Source organism: Gorilla gorilla, chromosome 3, assembly GCF_029281585.2.
Source record: "Gorilla gorilla gorilla isolate KB3781 chromosome 3, NHGRI_mGorGor1-v2.1_pri, whole genome shotgun sequence".
Classification (NCBI taxonomy): Eukaryota; Metazoa; Chordata; class Mammalia; order Primates; family Hominidae; genus Gorilla; species Gorilla gorilla.
The window spans coordinates 95,117,962-95,131,933 of record NC_073227.2 but is presented as its reverse complement, the minus strand read 5'-3'; the positions used below and the strand labels follow the sequence as shown (position 1 = coordinate 95,131,933).

The 13,972-nt window shown below is 37.8% G+C and overlaps 1 protein-coding gene across 2 annotated transcripts in view; it reads right to left on the bottom strand.

Annotated features, from left to right (window-relative positions):
- Nucleotides 1-6,365, bottom strand: part of PARM1 (prostate androgen-regulated mucin-like protein 1) — a 169,216-nt gene extending 162,851 nt beyond the window's left edge. The window contains exon 1 of one of the 2 annotated variants that reach the window (XM_055384496.2): nt 5,889-6,365. In XM_055384496.2, the coding sequence (XP_055240471.2) occupies nt 5,889-5,949 (61 nt within the window). In that variant the 5' untranslated portion in view covers nt 5,950-6,365. The remainder of the gene's footprint in view (nt 1-5,888) is intronic. The other variant, XM_019025783.4, reaches the window with a different exon arrangement.
- Between the last annotated feature and the right edge of the window lie 7,607 nt (nt 6,366-13,972).

The window sequence follows — 13,972 nt, the reverse complement described above, 5'->3', positions numbered from 1 at the left end:
ATGTTTTAGTTGTTAATTCATCTTGAGTTGATTTTTGTATATTGTAAGAGATAGGAGTCCAGTTTAGTTCTTTTGCATGTGGCTATCCAATTTTCCCAGCACCATTTATTGAAAAGAGTGTCCTTTCCCTAATGTGTCTTCTTGTTGACTTTATCAAAGATCAGTTGGCTATAAATATGTGCCTTTATTTTTGGGTTCTCTATTCTGTTCTATTGATTTATGTGTCTATTTTTATAACAGTACCATGCTGTTTTGGTTACTACAGTCTTATAATATAATTTCAATTCAGGTAATGTGATGCTTCCAGCTTTGTTCTTTTTCCATTTGGGCTCTTCTTTGGTTCCATATAAATTTTAGGATTTTTTTCCTAATTCTGTGAAAAACATTGGCATGTTGATAATGATAGTGCACTGAATATTTAGATTGCTTTGGGCACAATGGCCATTTTTACACTATTAATTCTGATTCATAAGCATGAAATGTTTTTCTGTTTGTGTCATCTATAATTTCTTTCATTATGTACAAAACAGTTTTGACCCTATATTTTTAAAAGTTGTTTAGCAAACCCAGTCTTTTGGTTTTTATTAATTAATTTGCTCTTTCTTGAACTTAGACATGGAGTTAGGAGGCAAATAAGAATAATAAACACTTATGCATCCAAAATAACTACCTTTCTGTCAACTAAGGCTTTGTTGCTGTTAGACTTCTGGAGTTTGGTTTTCTCTTCCTTAAACCTGAGTTCTCTCAGGAAGCATCTGGGTCATTCTGCAATGGCCAGCAGGCTGGCTGCCACAGTAATTACCCAAACATGTCCAGACATGTTGCATACTCAAGCTGGGAGCTCAGCTTCTGGTGATGAAGTAATCAAGTGTCATAATAGAAAAGAAGCTGACAAATTCAGATCTCTGTCGTTTGGTGGATGGAGCAACCAAGGTTGAGAGAGGTAAAATTATTTGGTCAATAACATACACTGGTTAGTGACAGAACTCACAAAGCCCCCATCTCCTGATAGCTTGACAAGTGCTCTTTCCACTTCAGAGTTCTGTCTGTCTTTACCAGATGAGGATATACTGAAATTATATATAGAAAGTATCATATGCAGAAAACTACTTTCTGGTTGCAGAATCAAGTAACATTATATATCCCATGTGTTAAAAAGAGGCAGCAGAGTTTAATTCAGGACAATCCTATATATGTGGAATGTCTGCCAGTTCTAGATGGTAATGTTGTCAACTGAAAAAAAATTACAGAAGAGAAGATTCACTCTTTTTTCCCCCTTTCTTTTTTTTTTTTTTCTACTTCAATTACACTATGGGTTTTCCCAGTAGTTTCTTCAAATCTGAGGTAAAGCTTGGCAGATTGGAATTGATTTCTTCTTTATTATTAGTCTAGATGAATGGAAGCTCCTGGTAAATTATGGGGATTTTTGAATAAAATGGACAACGTTTAGCCTTCCAAAATTAGTCAGAAAGAATGCTAGTCTTGAAGATAAACCCAAAGACTTTCCCATGGTAGAGTAACAGAAGCTATGAGAAATGTCTAGGTGGAATATGTTCAAGGCATCCCAATATCGTATGGAAATGCAGATTAAAATTCTTGAGTCCCTAAGGAGGGTGCAGAAGTGGCTGGTCAAGAAAGACCTCAGCAGTGGAATTAGAAAGACAGAGAATTTTAATGAGTGGACTGAGATGTGGAGGACAAGGTGGGATGAGGGCCTCAGTATCATGTGCTAAGAGGAAAATGACTGAGGCCCAAGGCCAGTCAGGATCAACTGTGCCTCAGTGGAGACTGGCAAGGACTGACAAAGACTCTCTCCTTGACCAAAGTTAGGCTCCTCTGAACCCTCTTTTTGACTAGGCCTTGACCATAGCACTATCCTGTCTTTGGTCTGCCTAGCTCAGTCTTAGGAATCCTGCTAAGTCATCTCCCCACCCTTGATATCTGATCAAATTCTTTATCCCCCACCTTTGATATATAAGTCTTTGGACTGACTTCAGAGTAAGAATTCTGTTATGTTAGCTTAGCAAGAAGCCCCCTACTCTTGATCTCTCCTCTTAGTAATTTTCTGTCTAATGACTCCTTCACTCTGCCCATTGGCTATAAGTACTTGTCCTTGCTATATTCAGAGTTGAGCCCAATCTTTCTCCTTTATTGCAAATCTCTATTGCAATAGTCTTGAATAAAGTCTTCCTTACTATTTTAACAAGTGTGAGAATAATTTTTTTCTTTAGCAGGACAGAGGAGGGCACACAGACCCCACGCACCCTCTTTACCCACCAACTGGGGCTGGGATGCTATGTAAGCTTCCCTTAAATCCAGATGCTGCCTGAAAGTAGGGGAGAAACAAAACCCTGAACCGAAGAGAAATTAACCAAAAGAGCCAGAGAAGTAAACCACAAGAACTAAGTTATCTTGAAACGGTACAATTAAGTATTTCTGTTTGCAGTAAAAGTTGGGGCTGGTAAGTCCAGGTTTAGAAAAGTAAAGTTGTATGGCTTTGCGTATCTCAGCTACTTTACTTCATTTAAGAACCATATATTTCTTAAAAATATTGCCTCTAGGGTAATTTAATTTTTTTAACTCTAGAAAAATAAAACGTACCTTTTGCAGAAAGTGATTAATGTGTATTAACAGAGATATTTCCCTTATCACATTAACCCTCTGTGCTTTAAGGAGAGTCAAGAGAGCTGCTCAAATTTTGTTATTTCTGGAAGTTTTTTTTACTGTGAACCTTTCTTACTTAGTAATTTTAAAAAAGTGTTTATAGCCTCAGGTATACCTCTCCACCACATAATTTGCATGTACTTAATCAGGATCTTATTTTTATTATTAAAAAAATCCAATCCCTATGAATATCAGTGTTTATGAGCTCTCCACCTAATAGCCAGAGAGGTCTGTCTCACTCAGTCTAGCTCTCTGCAAAATTTAGTGAGTGGCTGTTCATCAGGCAGTAAATGTCAGGGTGACAAATTGCCAAATCCAGAGCAGCTTCTCCTCCCAGCAGTGAGCACTTTTCAGATCATTTTGCTTTTAAGCGTTTTTCCCCTTGTTTCTAATGGAAGAGAGAGAAGGGGGAGGGAGTAACGATAGTAATGCACTTTGTTCAGTCACTTAGTTCTAAGTCAATAGTTTTCCCCAATGCAAAGAGATGTTATTCCCTTTATAGCTCCAGGTCTGGTTAGATTTCTGAAAGGTCAGGGAGCACATTGAACACATCAAGGAATGATGCCTCATTTTAAAGGTACAATTTTTTCTTTCTTTATCTCCTGAAGGACGATGATAATATTTCAAAAGTGTAAGGAGTAAAATGATGTGTAGTAAAAATACATTTATTACTATCTTTTGCAAATTGTGGAATGGTAGCTCTGATATTCTGACCTATTTGCTGAAGCATTCGGTATGCAATTTGTCAGCTGATATTTATAGTTACAAGAGCTCTTTCTTTAGAAAGAGGTCCCTTTGTACTGGAATCTGAAGGAAAAAATGGGAGTGTAAATTGGGTGTATTTAAAAATAATCTGCTGAACCAACATACTTGGACCAATGTGTCATCAACCATTCTTTCTCTCATTCTATTCTCTAACATATAGTTATATAATCAAGAGAAACTTTGTGGCCAGGGATGTACCTGCAACTTGAGACGAAAACTTGAGGACGAGTACCCTTGCAGTGGTATGAGATTGAACTGAATACTAACAAAATCCCTTCCAAATTTGAAATTCACTTATATAATTTACGCTCTTAAATTTTCTTTGGCATCAATTCTTTGAATAATTCAGGTGATAAGGTGTATGTATTATCCAAGTTCAAGGCCACTTTTTTACTGGTAGCTTTCTTGAGATGAATGAACTTTATTTCCCATATTTCATCTACCATGGAGTCTGGCAATGGTGTTGGAATACTATCAATCATCAAACATTGTGATTCTTTCTAAACTATTACTTTTCATCCTTCAAGCAAAATTCTTCTCTCTCATGAGGCTCCTACCTTCATATTATATCATCTTCCTTGGTATCATTCAAGTTAGCTCACTCCTGGTCTTTCTTTATAGTCTCAGTCTCGTCTCTTCACATTATAATCATCATGTGTGATGTCAGGGCCCATGGCTTTTAATAATGTACCAACCTGGCTTTAGAGTTCCCTGATATCCTTAACTTCACTAATTATCATCCGATGACAGCAATCGATATCCATGGGCACACCTATTATCTTATTGTTACATACAACTGTTCCACTTCTGGAATTCTAAATTCCATTTTAGTCTAACCTCTAAACCTAATTTATATTTGCCTTTGACCTCATGGAAATTCTTGATCCAATCATTTCTTCCTAGCTTTTACCTCCTTAATAACTCAAATTTTCCTCCTATTTAGATCTCTTTTGCCTATTTATATCTAGCTGAGATTCCATCCACTATAAGAAAAAGAAGATTCAACCAGTAGTTTAGTTTAAATAAATAGGTGCTTATTTTTCTCATGTAATAGAACATTTAGAGGTAGGAGTTTACTTTAAGGGTTTTTGATGCTCTGGAGTGTTTTGCTAGGGCTGTAACAAAGTACCACAGTCTGAGTGATATAATCAACAGAAATTTATTGTCCCAGAGTTCTAGAGACTAGATGTCCAAAATGAAGCTGTCGATCTGCATTTCATTGCTTTAGGGCAAAAAAAAAAAAAAAAAAAAAGAAATCAAGGTGTAGATAGGTTTGTCCTTTCTGAGCTTGGTGGGGAAGAAACTGTTCTATGTCTTTCCATTAGCTTCTGGTGGTTTTCAGGCAGTCTTTGTCATTCTCTGGCTTATAGAAGCATCACTCTGGTCTCTGCATCCTCACATGGCATTCCCCTGCATGTGTGTCTGTCTCTAAATTTCCCCTTTTTATAAGAACAACAGTCAGATTGGATGAAGACTCACCTCAATGACATTTTAACTTGCTTACCTATGTAAAATCCATATTTGCAAATAAGGTCACTTCATGAGGCACTGAGGGTTAGGGCTTCAACATTTAAATTTTAGGGGGACACAACTCAGCCCATAACATATTCCATAATGTCAACATGGCCCCAGGCACTTTCTACCTTTCTTCTCACCATCCTCACCCTGTTGGCTTTGATTCTCATGGTTTTTGCCCCAGGCTTAACAGGTAGCTGCTATACCTCTAGGATTGCTCCATACTCCAGACTAGGAGCAGGAGGAAGCAAAAATGGGCCATATATCATCCACATCTTCTTCTTTTCATCAGGAAAGCAAAACCTGTCATGAGGTCATCTTCAGTTGAAATAAAAACTGGGAAATAAGTATTTCCAACTTCAGTAGGAGGGGAAGACAAACTTTTGTTGCCCCCAAACTTGGCTTATGTCTGCCTTTCCTATTATAGCACCCAGCAGTGGTGAGAGCCCCTGGAAAAAAACCATCTTCCAAACTGGAACCACTGCTAAGTCATGGTCTCCACCTGAAGGGGTCTTTAGCATTATTTTGAAACAGTTTTACATACCTCTGATCAGCTCCCTCATCTGCCCACCATGGCAACTCCAAACCTTTACAGTCTTCTTCACTTGCTTCCTGCTACCTGTACTCTCTCACTATAAAACTTGTGGTAATTAATTGTGAACAGTTTCAACTACCCTTTCCCTTACTCTACTGGTTTTCACCTTCCTTCTATCCCCTTTCATTTGTTCAAATATGATTCCCTAATATAAGCACTTCATCTTGTTTCCTCTGCCTCTCCTGGGATTCTGCTGCATGGAGGGTCCATTATCCTGTTTTCATCCGTTCCTTCTCTACTATCTCCTTCAGCCTTAAGTATATTCAAATTTCTTCCACCAAAACATAAACAAATATGTAAATCCTTTTATCAACACATATATACATTCTTCTCTGGCTACCATTCTTACCTTTTCTTCTTATCTTCATGATAAATTTCTTAGAAGAATAGCCTTTGTTTGTTGTCTTCATCTCTTGACCTTTCAATCACTCTTAATGGTACTCTAGTCAACACCTTGCTAATCTACTGAAATTGCTGTGGTGGTAATTTCCAGTGACTTCGAAAGCGCCAAGTCCAATAAACTTCGTCAGTTTCCACTTCCCACCTTATTTGACTTAACTGGGGCACTGGAGATGTTTAATACCATGGCTTCTGAGAGGTATCTCCTGGCTCTTCTCCTCTCTGATTTGTCCTTCTTTCTCTACTTTACTGGCTTCTATTCTTTTACATGTACCTTGAATGTTGTGTTCTCCTTGGAGGTTGTTCTTGGCTTCCTTCTCTGTTTGTTCTCCATTCTCTCTCTGGGCATCTACTTCCCTGTTTTCACCATGACTCAATTCTCTACCCAACTTTCCCCTGAATTCTGATTATTGTGTCAAAACTACCCACAGAATGCTGGTTCCTGGTATTCCACAGGTATCTTAAACTCAACTTACTCAAAGCAAAATTTATTATCTGCTTTCTTTCCTGCCTCCACCATCTTTCTTTCTCCCTTTCTTTCTTTCTTTCTTTCTTTCTTTCTTTCTTTCTTTCTTTCTTTCTTTCTTTCTTTCCTTCTCTCTCTCCTTCCTTCCTTCCTTTCTCTTTCTTTCCTTTTTCCTTACACTAGTAAAAATGAATCCTAAATCATCTCAGATGCTGTTCTTTTTATTCCCGCCACTGAGTGATCACCATGTTTTGAAGTTTCTAAAGCTGAATTTCCTTCATTTCCATTGCTCCTTGTGGTTCATATGATTTTTTGCCTGGTTTAGAGGAACAGGCCAAACTGATGTCCCTATCTCCTGTCTTACACCCATCCAATCCATTTTCCAGTCTTCCACATTTTTAATGTCACAATGCCCATCAATTCATAGACAACGATGCTTCAAAAAACTCTTATTAACAGGACACACCTTCCAATCTTTGGTTTGCCGTGAAGGCCCCGTGTAGTCAAGCCCCTGTCTCTCAGGCCTTATCTCTTGTTGCCTCTCCCATCTCCAATAACCCTATGCTTTTGCTATATCAAAATATTTGCAGTGTTTTCTATATATCCAGTCTTTTTCATACACACACATATATATATGTGTGTGTGTTTATATATATGTATGTGTATACATATATATATATATATATGCTTTGGTAATATAGCCCCCTTGGCCAGAAATATCCTCTGCTATCATTTGATGATTATCTCCTTATCTGAAGTGCTTCTTTTATGGAGACATTCCTCACCCCTTCACCATTCTTTGGAGAAAAATGTCTATCCTCTTTTGTGTTCTTCCATATACTTATGTCAAAGCTTCTCCACACTTTATTACACTTTCTTATTTATATGTCTGTCTATTCCTTTTAGACTGTAATGCAATTGAAGGATTGAAGGTAGGGACTGAACCTCATGCATCTGTGAGTTCGCAGCATCTACAAAGCTTGGTGTGCAGTTGTAGGGATGTATATGTGAACTCTTGGTTAGTGGAGTGCAAAAACACTGAATTTAAATTTAAAAGATGAAGCTTAGGTGTTGACTCCATCATTTATCAGCTGTGTGACTTTGGGTAAGTCATTTGACGTTTCTGATTTTTAATTTTATGTGGGTATTTTAAAACTCTTATCATGTGCTAACCTGTGCATTTAACCAGAGAGTCTCCCTATGCCACCCCTCTGTGGTGAGCCTCAGGCTCACATTTATTGGAAAGCACACTGTAAGCTGTTAAAATTTATTCAAATGTTGGCTGGTATTATTAACGTGGTCAATGCTTAGATATTAGCAAACATTGATGAAAATAAGAGCACAGATGAGTGACTTTCAGGCAACAATGTTCATTTGCTATTACTGGGAATAATGACATGCATTTATCCATTAGCTGAGTAGTGTTCGTAACTCAAGATTAATATATAAAAAGGTCTCACTTTTTGTTAATGCCTGAGCAGGCTGGCATATTTCGTTAGTTTTCTGTCTAGAATAACAATAGATTAAAAGCATTGAGAATACCCTTGAAATGCTAAATTACATTTAGGTTCTCTTTTTGGAAGTGTGCAGAAATTGTTTTTTGTGTCTCTTAACTCATTTGAACAGACATACTTTATCAAAGCCAACTTGAGGTAACACTGATACTGGCCATGAGTGCATATCTTTACATATTTTATATGGTGTTTTGTTCATGTATCAAACTAAGGGCCACCCTGTTAACATTCTGGCCTATGTGCCATAATCCCAGCCTAGTTGGAGAAGCTGCTTTCCTGCCTGTTTTGTGTTCTACTCTTTCATTTGCTCATGAGATTGTGATATTCTCCTTCATATCCTTTTGACAATTGAAAGCAGAAAGTATTCTTGAATATTCTTTTCAGTGAGCTTGTGGGATAGGTAGTATTTACCGAGGCCTGGTAATTTTCATTCCTTTTTGTGTTAATGTTTCTTCTACTACTCTGCCCTACCACAACCTCTTCCTCTGACCAAGCCCTCTGTATCCTTACTCTCTGTCCTCTTTAGCAAAGCCTTTATTGAGCAGAGGAGATAGTAAGTGTGCAGTTTGTTGTTAAGGGCTGAACTGTGTTGTCCCAAAATTCATTTGTTGCAGCCTGAACCCCCGGTACCTTGGAATGTGACTATACTTGGAGGAAAGATATTTAAAGAGGTGGCTAAGTTAAAATGAGGCTGTTAGGGTGGACTCAAATTCACTCTGACAAGTGTCCTTATAAGAAGTGGAAATTTGCACACAAAAACAGACACTAAGGATGCGGGCACACAGAGAAAAGACCATGTGAGGACACAGCAGAAAAAATTCAGATGAAATGAATCTGAAAAATTTAGAGAAACTAGAATTCGTGGAACTTGGTGCTTGAATATGGGAGATGAGAAAGATGGAGGAAAATTAGGATATTTAGATTGTTGGCTTGAGTGGTTAGTTGCATTCTGATGTCCTTAATGGAAATGGTCACTATAGAAAGAAAAGCAGGTGCTATAGTGAAGTGTGAGGAAGGATATTCTGCCTTTGTTTAGGGACATGTTGACTTTTGCAGGGCCCATGGGACACCATAGTGGAGCTGTCCAACAGGTGCTTGTTTATATCAGTCTGGCCTGAGGATTTAGTGTTGGAAAATTACCACCATTCAAAGGTTAGTAACACCTAAGAGCAGTTTGTTTTTTTTTTTGTTGTTGTTGTTTTGTTTTTTGTTTTTCACCCAGAAGTTGCTTGTGAGAAGAAAGAGCCACAGGCAGAAGATGGAACTTAGTGGGATACGAGCATTTAGGGAATGACCAGTGAAATAGGAGCCTAGGAAAGAGATAGAGCACAATTGTAAGAGATCTGGGTAAGTGCACAATCATGAAAAGAAAATGGACAAAGAAAGTTTCAAAACGGAGAGGGTGCAGCTCTTTTTAAAAGCTTCAATTATTGACATTCAGTTACCAACAGTGATGTAAAGAAGTTTTTAAAATGTATATGGCTTTTCCTAGTGTTCCCATGTCACATTGTGGAGATGGCTTGGTATCCTTCTTCATTCTTGGCTCTTAAAACCTGATTCTGGCTGGGTGTGGTGGCTCATGCCTGTAATACCAGCACTTTGGGAGGCTAAGGTGGGCAAATCACCTGAGGTCAGGAGTTTGAGACCAGGTTGTCCAACATAATGAAACCCCATCTCTACTAAAAATTCAAAAATTAGCCAGGTGTGCTCTTGTAGTGCCAGCTGCTTGGGAGGCTGAGGCAGGAGAGTCACTTGAACCTGGGAGGTGGAAGCTGCAGTGAGCCAAGATCATGCCATTGCCCTCCAGCCTGGGCAACAAGAGTGAAACTTTGTCTCAAAACAAAACCACCCAAAAAAACCTGATTCTACTTGACTTCAGCATGACCCTTTCTCCCTCTAAGAAAGTCAACCAGTACTGTTTTCTTCAAGCTGCACAAGGTCCCTATCCTCATCTTTACTCCTGAAACTCTATTGGCTTAAGATTTGGTCTTGCATTAGGAATTCAAGAATCTGGTATCTTAACCTAAGCCAATGTAATAATAATGTTCTCCCTACTGACATACAAGTGGCCAACAAACATATGAAGAAATGTTTCACATTACTAATCATTAGAGAAATGCAAATAAAACCACAATGAGATATCATCTCACATCAGTCAGAATGGCTGTTATTACAAAGTAAAAAAGCAACAGACGCTGGTGGGGCTGTGGAGAAAAGGAAATGCTTATACACTGTCAATGGGAATGTAAATTAGTTCAGCTGCTGTGGAAAGTAGTTTGGAAATTTCTCAGAGAAACCTAAAGCAGAACTACCATTTGACCCAGCAATCACATCACTGGCTATATATCCAAAAGAAAACAAATTTTCCTACCAAAAAGGTACATTTACTTGCATGTTTATTGCAGCACTATTCACAATAGCAAAGACATAGATCAACCTAGGTGCCCATAAACCATGGATTGGATAAAGAAAATGTGGTACATATAAACCATGGAATGCTAGGCAGCCATAAAAAAGAATGAAACCATGTTCTTTGTAGCAACATGGATGCAGCTGGAGGCCATTATCCTAAGAGAATTAATGCAACAGAAAACCAAATACCACATGTTCTCACTTACAGGTGGGAACTAAACATTGATACTTACAGGCACAAAGATGGCAAACAACAGAAACTAAGGACTACTAGAGGGGGAGGTAGGAAGAGGGACAAGGGTTAAAAAGCAAACTATTGGATACTATGCTCAGTATCTGCGTGGTGGGATCATTTGTACTCCAAACCTCAGCATCATGCAATATACCCAGGTGAAAAACCTGCACATATATCCCCTGAACCTAAAATAAAAGTTGAAAAAAAAAAAACTTCCCTTGAATATGTTAGCTTATTTTTGCAATTCCTGATTTATTTCTGGTTTTTAAGGAATTACAAATCTTAGAGTTGGAAGAACTTTCATGGATCATCTTTCTCCATGAAAGTCTTAAACCCCAAAGTTTAAGAGCCCCTTTTAGAATATTCTTGCCAAAATAATTACTTAGGCTGCTCAAAACCTTTCATGAGCTCTTTGCATTCCAGGCAACCCTTCCATTGTTGATTGGATCTCATGGTAATTTTTGAACATGGCCTTGACTAGCCCACAGTGTACCTTTGTGGGAATTGGAAACAGGTGCTCCCTGGGGGTATATGAAAATCCTGTCAAGTTATGACTTTCACTCATTGAATCTAGTTCTGTGAACTACAGAGGGAAGGATAAATTCCATTTTTTTTATGAAAGAGTCATTAAATATTCAAAGAGAACTATCATATTGTTACCTAAGTCTTCTCTTCAGGGGAACCTTCATTCCTTGTAGAAAGGACATGATTTTGATACTCTACTGCTCTGTTCTAGATGGAGTCCAGTTTGTCATTGCTCCTCTGAATTGAGCAAAATATTCCAAATATGTTCTGATTGTGAGGTAGAAGTTTCCTGTAACTACACTCACTGTATTTCTACGAGTGTAGGCCGAAAGAACATTCACTTTTTCTATTCTGCCAGCTGAATTGCCCAATTGTTTAAAGGGAAACTTGAAGTCATGTAAAGAACTTGGCTTAATGAACCTCATATATTGTACAATTTAATTTTTGATTGTAGGTTCAGGACTTTTTCCTGATCTCCATTTTTTTTTTAATACTTCCTTATTAGGTGTTTTAAGAAGGAATTATTACTCAACAGATGTTAGTATCCTTACTCTCAAATAGTAGACTACTTATTCTTTGTTTATATTTTTGTTGTTCATATAGATGTTTTTATGATAAGAGCACTAATATTTTTAACAAATCCTTCTAATTGGCCTCTGCAAATTCCAGACTAAAGTCTCAGTTCAATTTCATAATGGTAACAGAAGTACGAGGCACCCTTGTGTTGTTACTTCCTTTTTATCTGTACTTTGCTCAGGTAGCTGCACTAGTAAACTGAATAGAAACTCCAATTGCATTTGGCTGGTGCAGCTGTGGCATCACTGTGCTAGCTATCATGAAGCTTTCTGCATGTCTCAGGCATCTTGAGAACAGCTCTACCATATCTTTGGAAACTCCAAATGCATTAGAGTCTGGAATATCCTTTCCTCAGAGGCAGGAAAAGGAGGCAAGGAAGTATTCTTTCCACTAAAGTCAGAATAAATAATAATGACTGTCTAAGGTCAATGTGGAGGGGTATCTCACAGCAGCCACTCTTCTTTGCTTGGTGACTTCCTGTTTAGCTAGTAAATAGGAAAACCCAAAGACATTAGTGAAAGTATTTCATTTTACCCAGACTTTGCCTCATTGTGAGCTGGTGAGCAAGTACAGGGGTTCACATAAAATGTTTGGCTGCTTCCAGAGAAACCAAAACCTACTTCAGAAAAAGATCAGCAGTGAGACCAATGTGTGAAGACAATTTTAGGAAAACATAAAGCAAAACAGATTAGTGGCTCTTAACACCAGGTCCAATGAAAGGCAAGTGTTCCTCCAATGTCTTTGTGCTTGATCTGATTGATAATATTTATTTATTTTTTGTTTATATGATAGGCCTAATCTTCCTAGTTGCCCAAGGAAAAACCAATGGCTAAGTATATAAGGCTAAATAAGAGTGGATTCCTCTTCTCCTCTAGGTCTTGTTCAGTTTGCTGTGTTCTAGACTGCCATCTGGTGGTCAAGAAGGATCAATCACTGCCCTTGCAATGAAGAACTCTATGAAAGCGAAGGCTTGGCCATTTTGTGTTCAGCTCCTTCCAGTAAATACTCCATGGCATGATTATTTATTTTTCCTTTTCTCTTATTCATAAATCAGAGTGGCTGTTTGAACTTAACCACCCTTATCAAAATCTTTAAAAATATTTAAAATATTTTGACCCAGTGCTTCCACTTTTATAATCTCAAAGAAACATAAGCAGACAGATTTATGTATGAGCATGTTTCTCAAAGTGTTATTTATAATAGCAAAATTGGAACTACCACAAATGTTCAAAAATAGGAAATGTTAAAATTGGAGTGTTCTGTACCACTATTCACTCATGCTTTAGAAGAACATTTAATGACATGGGAAAATGTTTATAATATATTATGAAGTGAACAAACACAGTTAAAAAGCAAGTAAAACTTCACAATCTCCATTTTGGCTTTCTGTGTATTTCCTCCTTTCAAAGGCATGAACATATAATACTTTGGGAACCAGAAAGAAATGCCACCATAAATATTTTATAAATATGGTTACCTGCATAGTAGAGTATCAGTATCAACTTTTTTTTTTAAAGTAACACGTCTTTTAAGATATCTATCCTAGAACTTTATTACAAACATACTCCTACAGAATATTGGTGCAAAGGATCGTGAACAATTGCTTTAGTGTTCTTGGGATCAGGAATAATCCAGGAAGCCAGAGCATGCAGCTGCCACTTCAGGTTTGCTAATGAGTCTTGTGGCTAAGACAAAAAGCATGTTATTTGTTGCATGACCCTAAAGAGTTATTAATTTGTTCTAAGGCTTATATTTTGCTCCCAAGAGTTGTTGGTGGGGATGTGGAAGATGATGCAATTCAAATCACTGTGCAGTATGTGCAGTAACCAGAGCTCTATTTTATAATTGGACACAGTCCATTTCTTAAAGCTTTTTCAAGACATAGCTTTGAGATTTTTCTTTGTACAATGAAAAGGTACACATAGACTGCTTTGCTTGCTTCACTGGGTAATTAGCCCACAAAGAGAAGATTGAAGGCACTCTCACGGGTTTCTTTAAATGGAGCTAAGAGCAGCTGCCCTTGGGTCCTAGGAGCAGCTGTGTGGCTAGCCAAACCCAGCTAGAAGGTGTTCCTCCTACAGAGCTTTCTGTTTCACATTTGTTCACTTAATACATTTGGACACAATTTCCATATACATGGTTAACATGTCACTTCTGTCTACCCTAAGGGCACCAGGTGGTAGCTCCAAGAAGAGGAAATCATTTTCGGAGTTCCCTGCTGGCTCAATCAACACTTTTCACTTCTCCTAATGAGATGGTTAACCTGTTTTTCTCATTTAGCCATTTGGTCAACAAAACTTTAATGG